The 19368-nt window shown below is 34.4% G+C and overlaps 1 protein-coding gene across 1 annotated transcript in view; it reads right to left on the bottom strand.

Annotated features, from left to right (window-relative positions):
- LOC106881001 (dynein axonemal heavy chain 3) overlaps nt 1–19368 on the bottom strand; it is a 172777-nt gene that overhangs the window by 73777 nt on the left and 79632 nt on the right. The window contains exons 25-37 of the mRNA XM_052972117.2: nt 18946–19098; nt 17962–18100; nt 16869–17067; nt 16330–16438; nt 14693–14812; nt 13308–13616; nt 11326–11469; nt 10115–10279; nt 9473–9607; nt 8108–8195; nt 4731–4861; nt 3529–3629; nt 1956–2067 (exon numbers count right to left, since the gene is read on the bottom strand). Coding sequence (XP_052828077.1) covers nt 1956–2067; nt 3529–3629; nt 4731–4861; nt 8108–8195; nt 9473–9607; nt 10115–10279; nt 11326–11469; nt 13308–13616; nt 14693–14812; nt 16330–16438; nt 16869–17067; nt 17962–18100; nt 18946–19098 — 1905 coding nt within the window. The remainder of the gene's footprint in view (nt 1–1955; nt 2068–3528; nt 3630–4730; nt 4862–8107; nt 8196–9472; nt 9608–10114; nt 10280–11325; nt 11470–13307; nt 13617–14692; nt 14813–16329; nt 16439–16868; nt 17068–17961; nt 18101–18945; nt 19099–19368) is intronic.

Raw genomic sequence — 19368 nt, 5'->3', positions numbered from 1 at the left:
TCAAATATAAAATGCAGAGCAATCCTCAGCTGCACAAAGATATAGAAATTTAATGCAATTACATTTAAATGAAATTGCATTAAATTTCTATATCTTTGTGCAGCCGAAGATTGCTCTGCATTTTATATTTGATGTAATGTTCACATTGCTTAATTAAATGGAGTCACATGAAACGACTGTACTGCATTAACTTTGGATATCCTTGTTGCTTATTTTGACTATATATATATATATATATATATATATATATATATATATATATGAATGTATGTATAAGCAGTATAAGTTGAAGACAATGACTGTTAAAGTATTTTCAGAACTGGTAGAATAGCTGAAAAATAACTGATAGACCTTGTTAGAATAATTGGATTTATAAAAGTAGAAGAATAAGAAAAAATAGTAATGAATAATTGTGACAAGAGTACAACGAATGCAGTAATTGTATTAACATATATACAAAAGTTTATTTTGAGTTTTCTTATCTGTACTGTATAAACATATCCCACTTAAGTTATGGAGTAATTATTATTGATACAAAAACAAATGATCAAAATAATATAATCTGTAGTTTATGTGTTATATAAGACATTGGTTCAAAGTGATTAAGAATAGTATAGAATAATATTAAGCATCAGTTCATAATAATATTAGACAGCATTTTAAATATTAAACAACAATTCAAAGCTATATAAACAACAGTTCAAGGGTTGTAGAAGGCAGCAATTCATGTGTTAGTATGAAAGAACAAGATATGTGCATACATTTGTAGAAATGTCATATAAAAATGATCATTGAACATAAATGATAGAAAATGTGTTATACAGGGTGCGTGTGGGTTATAGTTCCTGTTAGAGCACCATCAAAAAGTAGAGAAAAACATAATAAATATAAAAACTACTAGAAATGATTTATAAATTTGGGTAATTATTCTGTCAAGCATGTGTCTCAGATTGAGATTAGCTGAAAGAAGAATCCAAAGGTCAAAGAATGCGTAAGTTAACTGCAAAACTTGCTATGGATTTTAACTGTAAATTGGGTTGGCTGCAGTGGTTATAACATCCAGTTGTATATTATAAGTTCACACAACTCCTCAAAGTTGGCTTAGTTTGTACAGAGAAACAAAAGTTGAGTAGCTTTATAACTTAAATCAAGTTGTAATTAAACATCATATTAGGGCTAAATGAACACTGGCAACACACAGTCTGCAGGGTCAGTACTTATTTAAAGAGAATTAGTAAGCAAGCTGTGTGGCTTCAGATCTAAGGCCAGTAACTTTCTACATATTTGTTGGTGGCTGTAATGTCAAGATTGCAGATAAAATATTAGTAGTAAGTGCTGCTGCTGAAAGTTCTTGAGAAATAACTCTGAATGGCCAATGATTTACTCCATTAGCAGCATAACTGCTTGAAAGCCAATCTGTAGAAAAGGGAAAAGTAAAGTAATTTTTTTTCAACAATATTCATTTGAACAATCTATTGTTTGGACCAGTCTACCACAGGGGTGAATAATTACATTTCCATTGCATTGAAACAATTATTTCTCTTTCTCTTCCAAACCTTAGAACAGGCAGTTCAGCGACAAATATTTATAGCGTTTAGTGGAAGACTTGATTACATATATAGCTGATAATTGAGAAGTTTTAAATTTGTGGATGTGAGTTCAAATTACTGTCATGATGTAGACAAGGTCAGAACAGTACTGGAGGAGTATTTTTCATCACGGAGAAGTGAATTTGGAAGAGTAGCCTTGCAAGTCTACCAGATAGAGGGAAGCACATTGTAAAAAATGAAGGACATTATATTTTAGATTAAAAAAAGGAAGTTTGTTTATTTTAATTTTGAAAAATAAAAGAAGTATAAAAAAACCCTTGTTATTTATGGGATGGCCAATGCAAATCACTAGTACTCTTCTTTGATTGTTTTTTTCTTTTTAAACTATACAAAATGTATACTAACTTCAATTGTGTTCTTTTCTCCTTTAGTAAAATCTTCCAAAGTTTTCTGCATCCAAGATTTCACTAAAGTGTTCCATCCCAGTTGAAGTGCATCCATATAAATCATACCACATCTGAAAAGGAAGTAATTAATGCAAAGTGAGTTTGCTTGAAAATTGCTGTGTAATTATTAGCAAAGATGCAATAAGAATGCATTGAAGGTGAAGTAAAGTAGCAGAAAGATTGCAACAAAATTACAGTGAGAGAGGAGTGAAGTTGTTGTTTAGCCCCAGGTCAGTCTTGATCAAGCAGACCAATGATTAAGGATGTTCCAGCTGTGATAAATAGCAAGAAGTGGATAAATGATGAAAGTGATTGATGGATGTCAATCAAACCATCAGCAGGGAATATGCAGATCTGATGAGGTCCATTATGTATATGCTAACTACACTTCTCTACATGGTTTCTGTAGCTCTCACAAGCTATTCATCTACTCCAAGCTTCCTTACTGACCACAAATCAGAGAGTGGAACCCTATAAATGGCCTTCTCTATGTTGACACTTCTCAGTTAGATACTTCTCCTTCAGTTTTCTCACTAGAAATATAGCATTAATACTTCTTCCTGGAGCAGAGCCAAACTGCCTCACATCCTTGTTATTTCTCTTCCTAATAAATTCCACTATACCTCTTTCAGTAACTTTTATAACCTAATCTAATTACTTCTGTAATGTCCTCTCTCTAGTACAATTTCTTTGTCCTTGTAGCTATTAATGATAATGTTACTATGCTAGTCTTTTGAGTACAACACCTTCCTATGCTTAATTTACCATCCAGATGACCAGTCTATATCATACTCTACCTAATATTTTAAACATTTCAACAGCAATTCCTGATGGACTGGGCATCTTTCCTACTTTCATATCCTTAATTGCCCTATCTACCATACTGCTGTCATCTTGAATGACTGGATCTGATGGTTCAATTTGAAGTAGACTCACTTTCTCCCATGCATTCTCTTTATTTCAATAACCAGCTATAATAACACTTACAGCCTTCTTTCTTTTCAACATTGATATTAAAGAGAGTGCCATACACACCTTCTCCTCCTGACATCTTGATTTTCTCTTGCTCGCTGCTTTGCAATCCAGGATACTTAACACCTCTGATCTTCACATCTTAAAACATTGGCCAACTTCTTACTTTTACATTTTAAATATACCTGATGTTCTTTTTAAACAATTTTCTGGCACACTTCAATCTCTTCTGACAACCACACTATAGCCCACACAACACATCCTGACTACTGCAACATTTTCCATACTACATATCCTAAAGATTTCCACTGCCTCAGAAAACTCCTACATTATCTTAAGCACACTGACTTTTCCATCACATCTCATTCTGACAAATTCAAAATACATACATATCACTCAGCATAAGACATCCTGATTTCTAGCCACCCTACAACTTTTACTATCAACTACTGAATGACAGTGTGTGCTGTGGAAGAGATGAAATATCAGTAATGATGTACTTGTAGATGCGATCAGCTACACGAAAGCAAAGAGATGAGAAATTAAGTGAGATACTTTACCTGCTAACAGTGGCAGGAGATGCTTGTTCAAGGTGACACACTTCAAATATCATATTCTGTTTGCTGCTCATCTGTATTATTTCCCCACTCATGAGACAGAGCTGGATAGAGAGGTCACATACAAAGTGAAATAAGTACATAGTTAACCAAAACACATATTGCAGATAGTATAATTTAGACAGAGCAATCTGTTTTTAGAGAGAAGAAAACATGTAACAAATTTCTGTTACCTCTTTTGGCAAAGGAATGCATAGCTTTTGTCGAGATTGTCAGGGTGAGGGCAATCTGTAGGTGACATGAGAGAGCAAATACCTGATAGATATGATCCTATAGAAACTGTACTGATGGTTACTAAAGAAGAAGAGAGACTTAAGAAGATGATTAACAATGCCTTATCTAATTTTTGAGATGTTTGTAAAATTAAAGATTTATTGATTTTGGCAGCACATATGCAATCCCACAAATTCTTACGCATTTACTATTTGCATCTAGTACTACAAAAATCCATCTTTACAATAGAAGCTTCCTCTTTGTTCTGTTATAACACTAGTCATAAGCTAATAGGCTGAGATAAATTTATATGATTGATCAAATCCAGGAATTTTCTGGCCCCCAATTCCCAAATCTGGTCATGAAGAGGACCATAAACTACCATTACATTTAATTTCAAGATCTTTATTGAAACAAGGGGGGAATCATTACGTTATTACTTTATGTTGTCACTAAGTAATAACTTTCAAATTAACACCTACTTCCTGAAAAGTGAATAAGTATATGGTGAAAGTTAATTTTGTAACACAGTTCAAAAATAAAGATAAGATGGCCATGGAAGGAATACATAATGAATGAGGAGAAATTCATTGTTTGACAACATAGATCAATATACTAGAGACATTGTTAAGAGTCCTTAACAAAATGAAGATATGAAATATCTAGAATGCAAGATTTGTGGGTCATACTCTGTTTTTCAACTAGCTGCCTGTATAAACCAACCATAAAACCTCTATGTAGTCATGTGTGCTGCAAGAAATAGCTACCCAAACTCTTTTGAATCACACTCTACTGTCATAAAAAAGGAGGACACATAAGATAATGTGATTTAAGGGTTCTGTGTCTAAGTCAGGGTAGTCAGGGCTAGAATGCCTTTGATCATAAGTTAGCTCAGTTTGACTGAGTAAGGGCTAACAGCCTAAAATTATTACCTTCTTGTTGTCATCTAGGACTGTGTTCATATTTTCAATCCAAATTGCATCAACAGGACCATCAAACACCATCCATTTACGGTTTTTTGATGTGCTTGAGGCATGTTCTCTGAAGCTGTTGGCCAGAACTCCTAAGAAATTAGGTGAAACATTAAGATTAGTCATAAGGAATCAGCTTTGTGATGGCAAATATAAACTAAACAACAATAATGACATAGGACAATACTGTCACATGTCTAATGTATGACATTATTTAATACCTAACACTTTCTAATACCAACCAATACTGTCATATGACTGATATATGACAATTGCACAGATCTAATATTTAACATTATTGACTGACACCTTATGTAACATGACAATGTTTTCTGATGTAACATATAGTAATGTTTACTGATGTAACATGACAATGTTTCCTGATGTTACGTACAACAATGGGATTTGATAAAGCATGCAACACTTTCTGATGTAACGTACAGCAATGTTTACTAATGAGAATCTGACATTGTTTTCTGATGTGACATATAATGTTTAACAATAATATCTGAGATCTAATGCTATGATGTATTGTGTGACAACATTGGCTGAAAAACTGATGTAATGTATAACAAATATTGATGTTTGACTTAATATGTCATATTGCATGATGTTGTTTGATGTTCATGAATGTGTTAACATTTTCTGATATTTAGTGAAATGTATCACAACACATTATTATTAGCAATATATTATTCTGTACACTACTAAATGACATTTTATTTCTAAAAAAACTATATATAGATATACATATACGTGCACTTTACTTGTGGGTTAACAAGGCTACCAAAGGTTTCATATGAAGGGATCTTCTCAATTGTTCAAGCATACCACATGGAAATGTTGGTACTAATCATTTTTTTCTCATTCCTATTCTTTTTCACCCAATAAGAAATACCACGAAAAAGCAATGACTTCCTTGTGTTCATTATGATGGCTATATTGGTGTTAGTGATGGTTGTATGTGCTTTATTAAACTTGAGTGCCTGATGTAGCAGGCTTTTTGCAGATTGAGGGGTAAAACTCCACAATATCAAACCAAATGAATTTAGCATTTGGGCTTATCTTCAATATTCTTGAATCATTCAATGGTTGCACTGATGCATACCCATTGAGTAAGGTTTGAGGAGGCTCTGATGTATCATATGATGTTAGCTAAAATAGGTTTGCTGATAATACTTAATTCCCTTTTTGTGGGATTTATCAATCTACAGCTAGGGTTTTGCATGAAATTGCCTTTGTGGATATATATATATATATGTGTGTATATATGTGTATGGGTATATGTGTGGGTATATGTATATGTGGGGTGTATGCATGTATAAGTATGTGTGTGTGTGTGTACATCTAGTTGTGTGTGTGTGTGTGTGTGTGTGTGTGTGTGTGTGTGTATTTATGTATGTGTATATGTATAGGTGAGTATGTAGGTAGGTATGTAGTTGTGTACATACGGATGTAATGATAGTTGGCCACACGGTTGTGTATGTATGAATAAGTATGGGTATATGTGAGGGGACATAATGTGTATAAGGATGTATATCTGGATATGTATAGATGAGAATGTATTTATCCTCATTGTTACTGTTGTGGCTATGGAATTAAGAGATGTGTGGCTGCACGCATACATATGTATGTACATACACGCACGCATGAGAGTGAGTATGGGGGGGATTTACACAGCACACGTGTGTGTGGGGGGGGGGGCGCAGGCAGGCTAGCATCTTGACCGGCCACTGGCTATCCAACCGTAGCTAAGCGTAGGCAGTTTAAAACAATAGTTGCCCAATTGGAAGGAGGAAGTTAGCGGTAGTAATCAACCCTCCCCCACTAGCAGCAGAATGGTAGAGCCGTTGGAAGAGGCAACAGGATATCTTACACCGCTAAGTTTGAAAGTTTGGCATATTATTGTTGTTGTTGTTGTTGTTGTTATTGTTGTTGTCACCGCCATCGTCACCTTCACTGTTATTGCTACTAGAACATTAATTGCTACTAGAACATTAATAACTTGTATAAAATGAACTTCTACATAGAACCTTCCAATATATACAGAAATGACACACACACACTCAACAAAACCTCCTTTCTAAAAAACACTTCCAGCTTTCTAGATACGGCTAATAGAGCTGATGCCACAAACAACGTATGTGGTGGAATGTTTGCTTATAAAAACTTGTATATGCACACATGAGAGTAAGGGGACATCCGAGTAAGGCTGTGCACACGAACCAACACATATAGATGTGCATTGGAGTGCCTATAGCGATCTATCTATAGTGTTTGTAGGCTTTTTGGGTGCCTTGTGTTTCTAAGGGTTTTTTGACATATATCTTTTCTATATGTTTGCATGTCCCACATGCTATACGTTCATTTATGTATTCTTTTTTACTACTATTATTATTTTTTTCCTCCTGTACCCTTATTTGTATTTTTTATTTTTATTTTTATTTATATTTTGATTTCAATTGTATTTTTATTTTTATTTCTATCTTATTTTTGCTGTTGTTTTTCTTCTGGTCTCTACCACACCTCTGTTTTTACCTCTTGCTCTACATCTGTATGTAACCCTTTGTGAATCTCTGAAGAGGCCTAGAGGTTCGGGCATGTAACCCCATTTCAAAATGTCATCCGATAATCACTCCGGAAAGGAATATTCGGATAGAATGGGGTCTGCCAAAACTAGGCCGTAACAGCTGTAAGATTAAACTTCTGTTCATCCTCTAATTCCTTATGTACTTTGTACTTCTATATGTAAACCATGTTGGCAAAATAACATAGTCTGCCATGGACACCTGTGCTTTGGTTCTTTCTTTCTTTTTCTTTTCTTCCTCCCTTTGTCACTTTTGCTATGAATTAAATTAATGAATTCAACGGGATACACCGTCTGCAAGTAGTTGGGTTCAGCATATTATCCTCCATTTTCTAATTGTTACACAAATTTTGGGTAAAACCTCCACTTTTACCTGCTCCCATTGATTGCACCTAGTATAGCACTAGCGTAGCAATAATTGGGTACCCTCCCAGCAGTATACTGGATAGATACTGTCCCTTAGTGGGTTGTACCCCCAACCCCTAACTCTCTCACGTTATATATATATATATATATATATATATATATATATATAGGGAGAATTCCCCCAAAAAACAAAAGACGAAGACAGGTGGTGTAGAAAATAAACAAATGTATTAGTATAACGCTCGGGAATTGAAAAAGTCTTTAACGTTTCGAGCCTATGCTCTTCCACAGAAAGGAACACAGAGAGAAACAATGAGAGAAAAAAAAAAAAAACGTGTGTAGCAATCTATCATTGCGTTAATGGAAACATGCACAATGAGTTTACCATCAGTCCATTCATTAGTGATTGGGTCACATCTACCATACAGTTGACCCATTGTTATGGCTTTCGGGTTAATAATTCGGTAGTCAACCTGCAATAAGAAATAACATAAAACTCAATTTTTCTGGTTGACTGTAAGTTTGGCATCATCATCATCACTCATCACCAATCAACAACAAAAATAACAGCAACAACAACATATGATTGTTATCATTATTGCCACCACTCCTGCAACTACTATTGCTGTTATCCTCATCCTCATCTATGTGTTATACAGTAGAAATTGTAACAGTTTAAGGTAGCAGTGGATGGGGGCAACTCTGTATATCTACCAGACCCACTATGAACATGTGTACTAACATTGCTTTTCATCTTTCTGGAGTTGTAGGGTTGATAAATAAAATTCAAAATCCTTAGTACTTTGGACAAAATGATTAGTGGTATTTGTTCTGGTTCTTGATGTTCTGAGTTTCCTGCAAAGGCACAGATGGCACACTGTATTCAGCTCAGCCTTTCCCAAGGGCAACATCAATGGCATGGAGAAGAGAAATTTATTGTAACAGTAGCTGTCGGTCTTCCATAATAAAACCTTGCATTGATCTGGACTCTGCAGAGGATACTATTATATATTACAACAGAAAATGTTATAACATGGTCTGGTATTTGTCAGAAATATCCCAGCATTGTCTATATAAATTGTGTATGATATATCGTTTGTACATCATACATAATATGTACTAGAGTGATAACATTTTGTACTATGAGGTAATATTTGTCCCCACTATACTGCTGTACTTACTATGAGAGAAACTCTCATAATGCAAGCATTCAGATTAGGTCTCTAGTTCTTTCATCATTTCTTCAACTAGTCTTAGGGATTCTGCAAGAAATAGGATGACATGAATCCACATTGTCTTTTTTCCTTTCAGTAAATAATAAACCCTCAAACAGTAAAATAGCTAACACTCATTTCTACTATCATTGCTCAAAGTTGGCCACTGTTATCCTGCTGAACAACAGGTCATATCTTATGTATTTTAGAAACCTCTGCATCTTAATTGAGGACTAAGTCCATTCACTCAACTACCTTTATGTTATTGGTAAAGACAACAACATAAAATTGCAGCTTTACCAAAGTTGATGGAGGATAAAGACTCCTGGTGCAATATTGCGAGATGCATCTCAGTTGCATCTGTTTGAAGAGAAGAAGAAAATAAATGAACCTGGATCACTGGTTCATTTTGACAGAAGCTAACTATTTATGCTACAGTATCCATTAGACTAGAGAACCATCATCAAATTCCTTTGCTTGCCATAAATGTAATTATGGAAAGTGAAGAAATGTAATAAAACAAAGCAATATCTTACCTGATTCTCATCCATAAGATTTTGTTGAGAAAGGTCTCCAAGAGCATCAGCCAGCACCTTATAGGCACAGGTCTTGCCAGCTATAGGTTCCCCAACAATCATTAAACCATGGCGTACCAAGATCATATTGTATATCTGTCAGGGTTGACGGTAAGAAAATATAAATATATCAACATAAAATTAACAATATTTTCATTATGAAAATATATCACATATAGTTTTCTTATTTTATTAAATATGATTGCTCGCAGATAAGACAATAATTTTAGGCAATATGTCAAGATTAGATCATTTGTTAAGAGTGAGTCAAATGTAAAAGCTGAGTCTGATGTTAATGATGAATGAGCATGCGGTGTTTATGTTTAATTTTGGCTGGGGAAGCATGCTCAGAAACTCAGTGATGATCATAGTTGAGGTGGTGAACGTGGGGAATCATGGATTAGAATGGCATGTAGGAAAAGAGAATGGCAATGAATGTGCTATTATGTCAAATGGTTGCATTTAATATTCATAATATGAATGGTATAACATATACATATATTCATACATACATGTATGCATGCATCCATCCATTCCTACATGTATATTTTAATAAGCAGATTCACTCTTGCTCTACATAGTAAAAAAATGATAGATGAATACCTGGATTATTTTTTCAATATACCAAGGTACAGGCTGCAGGTTCCTTATGTCTAAAGTCTTCTTTATTGCCATCTCTAAATGACTGTATTCACTCTGAGGTAATTCTAATCCTGGGAACAGATCTGATATTATTCCTTCAAATAATGTGATATCTTGAGAAAGGAACTGCAATATAAGAAATTAAAGGAATGATGATGAAGATTTGTAAAGTTAACACCCTGAACTACTGGTTCTTATTATGCTATAGTATTTCTTGAAATTCTTTATTTATCTGTTTCTGTCAATGGAAACTAATGATCATTTCAGTTTTTTTTTCTCATGCATAGTAATATGTTGATGAGAAAATAATCTGTCTTGGACAGTATGTTGCTATATTGCACATATATTTTGTCATGAGCATTAGAAAAACCTGTATTGGAAAAAAAAAAACTCCTACATTTCTCAAATCCACAGGCCTACTGCTTCTTATAGCAGTGAATTACACCAGCCTGTGACACCTACTTTAGGTGAATTTTAACATTGAATACTATGTGTCTTGATCAAAGACTTTATATAATACTGGGGTTATGATATGAACTGCTTACCTATAGATCAATTATTGTTGTTGTTATTTAATTCATCATATCAGATAAAATGTTTAACAGTATTTCTTTCAGTTTTACATTTTGAATTCAAATGCTGTTGAAGTTCACTTGCTTTTCATCCTTTTGGGATCGATAAAATAAGTACCAGTTGAGCACTGGCATTAATGTAATTGACTTATTCCCTCTCTCTCTAAAATTGCTGACTTCACACAAAAATTTGAAACCTTTATTCACCCCTAAGTAATGGGGGTCTGATTGAGTAGACTGTTAATCAAAACCATGAACAATACTGTCTTTGTTTCCCTTTAAATACTTCACTTTGGATTACATTATTGAATGTGAACTTCTTAAGATAGTAGAAAGTGATTTGAGGGTGATTTGTCTGTTATTATTGTGGTATATATACTTAACAGCATTCAGTTTCATCATAAGCTCAGTCATAGGATATCTTATATTTATATATGTAGGGAGCAGTTCTACACATGTACATGCATGTATGCACACACACACACACACACACACACACACACACACACACATAGGTCAGTATCCTACATATAAATTGCCCTAGATCAACAACAAAAAAAGTGTCAGCAAACAGAAGCAAAGATAAAAATAAAATCTTACTTTTGGCAAGTTGACATCTTTGATTGATTTTAAGACCAAAAGTGCTTCACTTTGGTCTGGGTACATCAGCTTGAGGTTACCCACAGCTGTCAATACAGACCTCACAGCTCTCATTCCATAATCATAATGCTGTTGTGTGGAGAGCTAGACAGAAAATAACAGAATTTACATAATTGCTTGACTTTGGTAACTTATCTTGAAATAACATTTTTTTAGGAATTAGGTAAGGACTTTGATAACTTAAGATTAAAACATATTTATTTGTCTAGGAACTAGAGAATAGGCAAGGCTTCTGACAGCTTATCTTTAAATTAAAACTTTTAAATTTATTTAGGGACTATAACACAGCAATTGCATATGACTTTTTGCAAACAGCTTGCTGATGCAAGTGCTACCAGTTGAAAGCTCTGCATACCAGATGCTAGCAAACTTATGAGATTAATAGGAGAGCATGCGCACTGTTTTGGAGGGCTTCCTCTCAACAGCATTGTGACTACATGGTTCTAGATTTGATCTTACTGCGCAGTAAAATATTTTCTACTATAGCCTCAGTTTGACAAAAAGCTTTATGAAGGAAACTGAGTAATGAAAACTTTGCAGAAGCTTATCAGAGAGATCATTTACAACAACTAGATGTTTTTAATGGGGTGCACTCTGTTGCAAGCATTCAAACCAAACCTCCAGTCCCACTCACTTTTTTTTAACCAACAGTCTTGGAGTCCTTCAACAGACCATGGGTGCTGTTCTTTATTCTCTGATTAAACATTAAAAAAAAAAAAAAAAAAAAATGATCATCAGTGCTTATTATCTTTATTTTTGCTAATAAGATAAAGATAACAGGGTATGATAAGAAGTATTATTGATGCCCAGTTACAGTTTACCAACAGAGAAAAGGTGAGAGAGGAGTGAATATTTCAGGAGTGCAGCTCTTTTGAAGGAGGATTGGAGAAAAACTACATATATTTTTTTTAGTATATATAGCGTCCCTCTATATCTGTGAAGTGGGCATGATACATGTACAGTACCGCAATAATTTTGTACTATGAGTATATTATATACAGTGAGCATAGCACACATAGTGTTACCACAGCCCAGGACAGTGGGTATTTTACATATACATTTCTACAGATGTTTAGTTACATAATTAGTGTTACTATATTTATGTACAGTGAGAAGGCAGCGAACTGGCAGAATCTTTTCACCTCTAGACACAAGGCCTGAAATTTTTGGGGAGGGGGCCAGTTGATTAGATCAACCCCAGAACACAACTGGTACTTAATTTACCGACCCTGAAAGGATGAAAGGCAAAGTCGACCTTGGCGGAATTTGAACTCAGAACGTAAGGACAGATGATATACCACTCAGCATTTCACCCGGCATGCTAACGTTTCTGCCAGCTCACTGCCTTGTGAACTGACAGAATCATTAGTATGCTGAGCAAAACGCTTAGCAGCATTTCATATGTCTTTATGTTCCAAGTTTAAATTCCATTGAGATCAACTTTACCTTTCATCCTTTCAGAATTGATGAAATAAGTACCAGTTGAATACTGGGGTTGATGTAATCGACTTACCTCCTACTCTGAAATTGCTAGCTTTGAGTCCAAATTTGAAAATGATATTTATGCACAGCAAGTATAGTACAAGGTTTGACTACATTCCTATATTGTGTTACATATAAGCATACAGCTTTACCACGTTTCTCTCCAATTGTTAACAGTATATATAATGTTACCTTAACTAAGTACAGTTGCTGCACTACATATTATGTTACTAGGTCACTTAATTTCAATGATATACTTTCTATGATGATGATGATGAAAAAGATGGTAATGATGACACCATTTACTAATGAAATGGAAGAAAATAACTGGAAGAGGAGGCTAAATAGAATGAAATTAATGATATTCATTGAAATGTAGGAAATGGCAAAAAGAATAATTATTACAAAGAGAGTCTGAGGAAGAGAATAGAACTTTCTACCTGTTCTGAGCAGAGTCTGTAGGTAGCAACAATTTTTGTTGAAAGATTTCTGGCATCAGCAAAGCCCATTGAATATAGGAGGATTTCTGAAATCATGGCATAGTCAGGTACCATCATGGCCACAGTACGAAACAATACTTTCAGATTGTCTGGCAGCTCTGCTCGACCTGCATATCCAGGATTCATTGTGATGAAGATAGTACAGGTAGGATCAAGAGATATGTATGTCCCTTCAAAGACAAACATATTCCGTTGTTCTATTATAGCACGCTGGATAGTTTGTAGTTGTTGAGCAATCACAGACAATACCTTGAGAAAGAGGACAAATGAAAAAGAGAACAAATCAAGGTGTTGAAGCTTTTACCACATTTAATGCATTTAATGAGCTTCATTACAGGCATCAAAATTCCATTGTTGTTTAACACTAGGTTAGCTCTAATCAAACAGATCTGTATCTATCTTTTAAAAATTTGTGAGAGTTTTGGCTGTTCTTTCTTGCAGACCAACCATCTAGAGTCTGCTGGAAGTGGTCCCGTAACAATGGAGGGAACTATTCAGAGGGGGACATATTTGATTAAATTGTAAATAAAACGACAAATTTTGTTTTTAAAAATTCATTTTACATTTGGACAGACCTCATAATAAGGGTTATATTAAAATGATTTTCTGTTGATCTTCAGTGTGGATAACCATGACTGACATATAAATAGTCAAGAATTTTGTTCAGAAATTGTAGTGTGCCTGAGCACTGTATACAATAAGTTCATCATTGTTATGAATAAATTCTTAAACTTAATCTAGTCTATACAATTGTGGATAAGAACAAGCATAAATGTAGCTAAATATAGCAAAACCCTGCAGCAGAATTTATTTTTATGATACATGAACCGGTAAACAAATAAGTTCAATACTCAGTCATTTTTAATTAATTTGCTTCAGTCTATCCAATCCATAATGTAGACTTTACATATTCTTTTCACACAGGAGCAACATTTTGGTCATTATATTCTATAGTTAACCACTGGTACCAACTTTTTGAAAATACTAAAAAACTGAAGCATTTGTAATGTTCATATCTGCTTTAAATATGTTAGTTTATAAAAGAAGTAAGTCAGTTATTGAAATCAGCTCACAGAAAAGCTCTGCTAAAAACTTTTCTCTTACTTTGTGGTACTGTCAAACCACATGATAAACTACTGATTTCATATATAGAAAGCCTAATATTCATATTAGGGGAGAAATGAAGTGTTGTGCTATTCATACATTTCTCAAGAGCAATGATGACATAAGTCATAAGTCATATTTACCACTCAAAATTACAATCTGTTACCTATTCTTATACATACAACATGCAATACTTACTTCAGCTAACTAGTAACACTTACCTCCAATTCTATTCTGTTAAATTCATCAAAACATGCCCAAGCACCAGACTGGGCCAGACCTTTAAAAAATTTGCCCATGGCTTTATAGTCCAGACTGTCTGAGCAGTTAAAAACAACACACTGTAAAATAATTATAGAATCCATAATGATTACATAATTATGTTTGAAATTTTAAAATTTATTGATCAAAGAAGATATGGAAATTGAGGCATTTATAACTCTTTCACAGGATTTAAAGATATACATTTATGATAATCACAGATAGTTTCAGCTGATAACTAAAAATCATCATCATCCAGTGTTTTAAATCTGGTTTTCGTCCCTGTTAATGGGGGTGGCTGGATCTACCTCAATACCATAGCAACTGAGGTAGGCAGGTGTAGTCCACCCCAACCATTGGGCTGGCTGAGGCCCATTCTCCTTTGCTATCATAAGGCTTTTTTTGGAGCTGGATTTTCTATGGGGAGCATGCCCTTGCTTACTCCCAACCTCAGTTTCTAGACATGAGTGGTCCTGAGACCAAGGCTTCCACCATAATTTTTAAAGAAATGTGGTGGAAAACTAGTTCAGGAAGGCAGAGACGTTACTCCCTGAAACCCCTTTCGGAGTCTCCTACCTGAGCTGATAACTAAAAATGGTATTTGGATTTTGTTTACCTTGGATGATGAAGGTCAGTCAGAGGTAAGTGTAACTTTTCATCTAGCCAGGATTGATAAAATGACACTGATTAAATGACAGAACATGTGCAACAATTTGATGTCTTGACTATCAGTCATAGTATGTGATGTAACAAATTTGATAGCTCAGAGTTTCAACCATGTCAAAACAGTATCTGGATAGCAGACATACGATAGGTTTTTATGAGGGTCACTTAATAAAATGATAAAATATCAAATAGTTTTGTTTGTTTTCAAATTTCCCTTCGTTGTTTAATGATCTTTCTAGATTACTTCAAGTATAATATAATTCATGAGCATGTGAAGTTGTTCTTAGCTGCTTGTTAAGTCATTTTTCAGTTTCTGTGTTTCTGCACCATAAAATCAGAAAGCTTTGCTCATTGATGAAGTTTGTTAAGCATTATCAAATATAAAAGCAATTATATTGTTTTTATCTATAGAATGTATCTTACCAAATTTCAAAGCAGTTTGGTTTCCACTCAGCCCAGGATTTAAATTATGTGTATTGGGGCCTATTACAGTATGTTACATTTTCTTGAAAACAGAAAACTGAAGCACACTTGTAAATCTAATTTTCATGTTGAGGTTCAAGATAAGACTAAAACTGGAATGATTTCCTATTACATTCATTAAACTCTCAGGATGAGTTGAACTCAATATTGTGAGTTTAGAAAAATACACAACAATTTACAGTTGTGAACTATAACAATATATAAATATATATATGGTGCCCACTTAGGGCTACATGAATTGTGTGTGACAGGATCCAAATTTCTAGTCTTCCATCTGATTATTCATCTCACCCTGTTGAGTCGTCCATATACATGTCCAGTATGCTGTAATCTATGCTATTTATTGTTTCTAGGTTTTGTTTTATTTTGATAACATTTACTACTGAGATAATTTTCATTGCACCACTTGATATCTAACCCGCTGAATATATCATATTAGTTGTACTACCTGTTTTGCAACTGCTTTTGCTAAATCTTTTGATGTTTCTGTTTTCCCAGTTCCAGCAGGTCCTTCAGGTGCTCCACCCAAATTTAATCTGATGGCACTCATAAGAGTTCTAAAAAATGTCAAAAGTTAAAAAGAATTGACTAATACACACTAAACATATGTGCAAAATGATGCATATACAAAATGTTTGTGCACATTATTAATACAATCACATCAACGAAAGTTTTACTTTAAGAATAAATTTCATCAATATTAATGAACAATTTTTTAATACATATTTTATCAAATCAACATTCAAGTACTGTGTTCCCAAGAAATTTTTAACTGATTTTAATTAATATAAAATTTCATAATTGTCCACAAATGAAATAATACACAGAAACATGCTGCTGTCTAATGCCACAGAGCAGCTAACCATAATCGCTACAGTTCAGAAATACTGTTCCCCAATCACACAAAGAGGGATGGCAACAAAAGCAACAATAACAATAACAGGGAAATAAATTAGATGTAATACAAATCCATAAACTGTTGCTCACCTGTAACACCTGTCTGTAAGTGGTGTGATTACGAGACGGCTTGAATTCCCCAGATATTCATAGGCATATGCAACTGAGGTGGTCACCATTCGAACTATTACAGACTGGTCTTCAAAATAGTACCGCAAATGGCTAATCCAGTTAAAGTCTTGTACATTACTTACTTGAGAACTGATTAACTGGGACTCAATATCTCGAGCTAATTGGGAAAAAGTAAGAGAAACAAAGAAATGATAAAGACAAGAGAATATGGAAACTTGGTGTAAGTATACAAGCAAGAGGAATATAAGGCTCACAGCCAGAGATATTTGTGTTGATGTGGGCCCTTAGTTTATTGTCACCTTTGTGGTACAGTATGGGTAGGTGGGGAGCACAGAGGTGACACTTAACAACATGTAGTCATAGAGTCTGTGTATCTTTAGATGCATGAAGAACATGAGACTATCTCAGAATTTTACTCCATTGTGGGAATGGAAAAGAGGTCAATCAGACTAATGGTGCAGGTGAGAATTCCACCTGCCACACATATATGGGAGTACAAACCATATAAAGGCCCTGCTGCTTAACAAGGGAACAGGAAAAGTAGGAGAAGAGTAGCGATAGGCAGTTGCAGAGGCAACAACAACTACAATTCTCTGAAATGTAAATAATGAGGGGGAAGACAATGGATGCTGCTACTACCACAACACACCAGTCAGGGTGCCTGGCATCTGGAAAGTCATCAGGTGTTCATAACTCTCTACAAACAGAGCAATGCAGTTGGTGAAAGTTCCACTTTTGTAATATATAGGGAACCAACTGTTGATAAGTGCAATGATGTGCTTGGAAAAACCTTACACATTGATGAGGATGAACTAGCTGGTTTGTTTTGCAGGACTTTCAGGCTAGAGACTATTATGGATAACTTATGAAAGGATGGTCATAGTGTAAATGTTTTGATCATAAATCTTTTCAATCAGGGTTGACCTGGAGCTGAACTACAACAACACCAATTATAACAATAATCATTGTGAAAAAATCAATGTTCTTGTGTGCAACATTTTTTCAACTAAATATGAACAACATGAAGAGTAACTGAACTTCTATCTCTTACCATGAACATCAATGACAATGAGAGCTCCAAGAGTGATTCTGGCCATTTTTGAAATATTACCACGAACAATTTCCACAATTTCTTCAATGTGGTGTTGCCTTTTCTCCACATATTGCTGGATAGACCCCTTTTCGATGGCCTACAATGGATAAAAAGAAAAATGTATCCAAATTAATTTTGTTAAAAAGAAACAAATCATGCTATATTTAACCACAAATTTCACTGCTTTTATTCATTTCACCAATCTCATAGAGTAAAGATTATTTGAATTGTACGTGGTGACTGATTTGATAAAGTATTAGTTAAAGATTCCAGTATTGTATTCTGCAACTGGATTATACTAAGTTATTGTTTAACCCTAGGTTAAACAACAACTGCAGGTTGAGCAGACCAATGATCAAAGACGTTCCTTCTGTGACCATTCCATCATGTTTTATTAGGGTAATACAGCTAAATCTCTCTCCAGTCAACACTTTAAATAAACAAAGAAAAATGGTCCAATGTTTCTCTGTTTATTGAAGATGGTAGTATGCTATTTGGGAAAGATTTAGCTTCTATTTTTAGCAGGTTAGGTGATAATGTAGAGATGATCTCATTAGCTTTTTGAAGTAGAAGTATTCAGTGGTACACCAATGACTCAGTGGATGATAAGATATTACTTATTTGAACCTAAATTGTAGTTTATACAATATTTCAAAGAACATCCTAAAGGAAAATGGTAAATAACCATTTAATACAGGGTAACAAGTCCTTGTAATTTTTGAAGAAGTTGTACATAATCAAAATATGCAGCTGAATACATTCATAACATAAAGTTGTACATGTTCAAACTAGGAAGTCATATGTATTAAAAATAAGCTTGAAATATGAAACCTGAGGAAGATCGGAGATTACAATAATAACAGATGAAGTTAATCATAAAAATAATTTCCAATGTCTTTTCTTAACTTAATTTAAGATATAGAAATATCATTTCTACCAAACCTTTGTAATTTCAGCTGTCCAATGTACCTGGCTGGCTGCCAGCACAATCTGTCCGGGCCACATTAAAACCCATTTGTTTCGATGATTCTGGATATAACTCTCCACAGCTTTAGCCATTTCTTGTTTCAGACTTAGTTTCATTGCATGCTCTACCTGAAGTTAATGGAAAACAGATCAAAGATAACTTATTCTTCAAACAACAGTGATTAAATCCATGTACTGGATGCAATCACCAATGTTGTATTGATGAGAGCTAAATAGTACCAGATGAGGGCTATCCAATTTCCAGTTGGTAATAAACTTTAATTCTCCCTATTTCCTATATATTTAATGTTTCCCCATTGATCATGCCTCCACCTGTGCTCACCATTCACTGCATTCACTTCTATCCTCATCTCTATCCATCTGCCCCTCTCGTTTCAC

Source organism: Octopus bimaculoides, chromosome 1 (assembly GCF_046866305.1).
Source record: "Octopus bimaculoides isolate indiv1 chromosome 1, ASM4686630v1, whole genome shotgun sequence".
In the NCBI taxonomy this organism is placed as follows: domain Eukaryota; kingdom Metazoa; phylum Mollusca; class Cephalopoda; order Octopoda; family Octopodidae; genus Octopus; species Octopus bimaculoides.
This window is presented reverse-complemented; position numbering and strand designations above follow the sequence as displayed.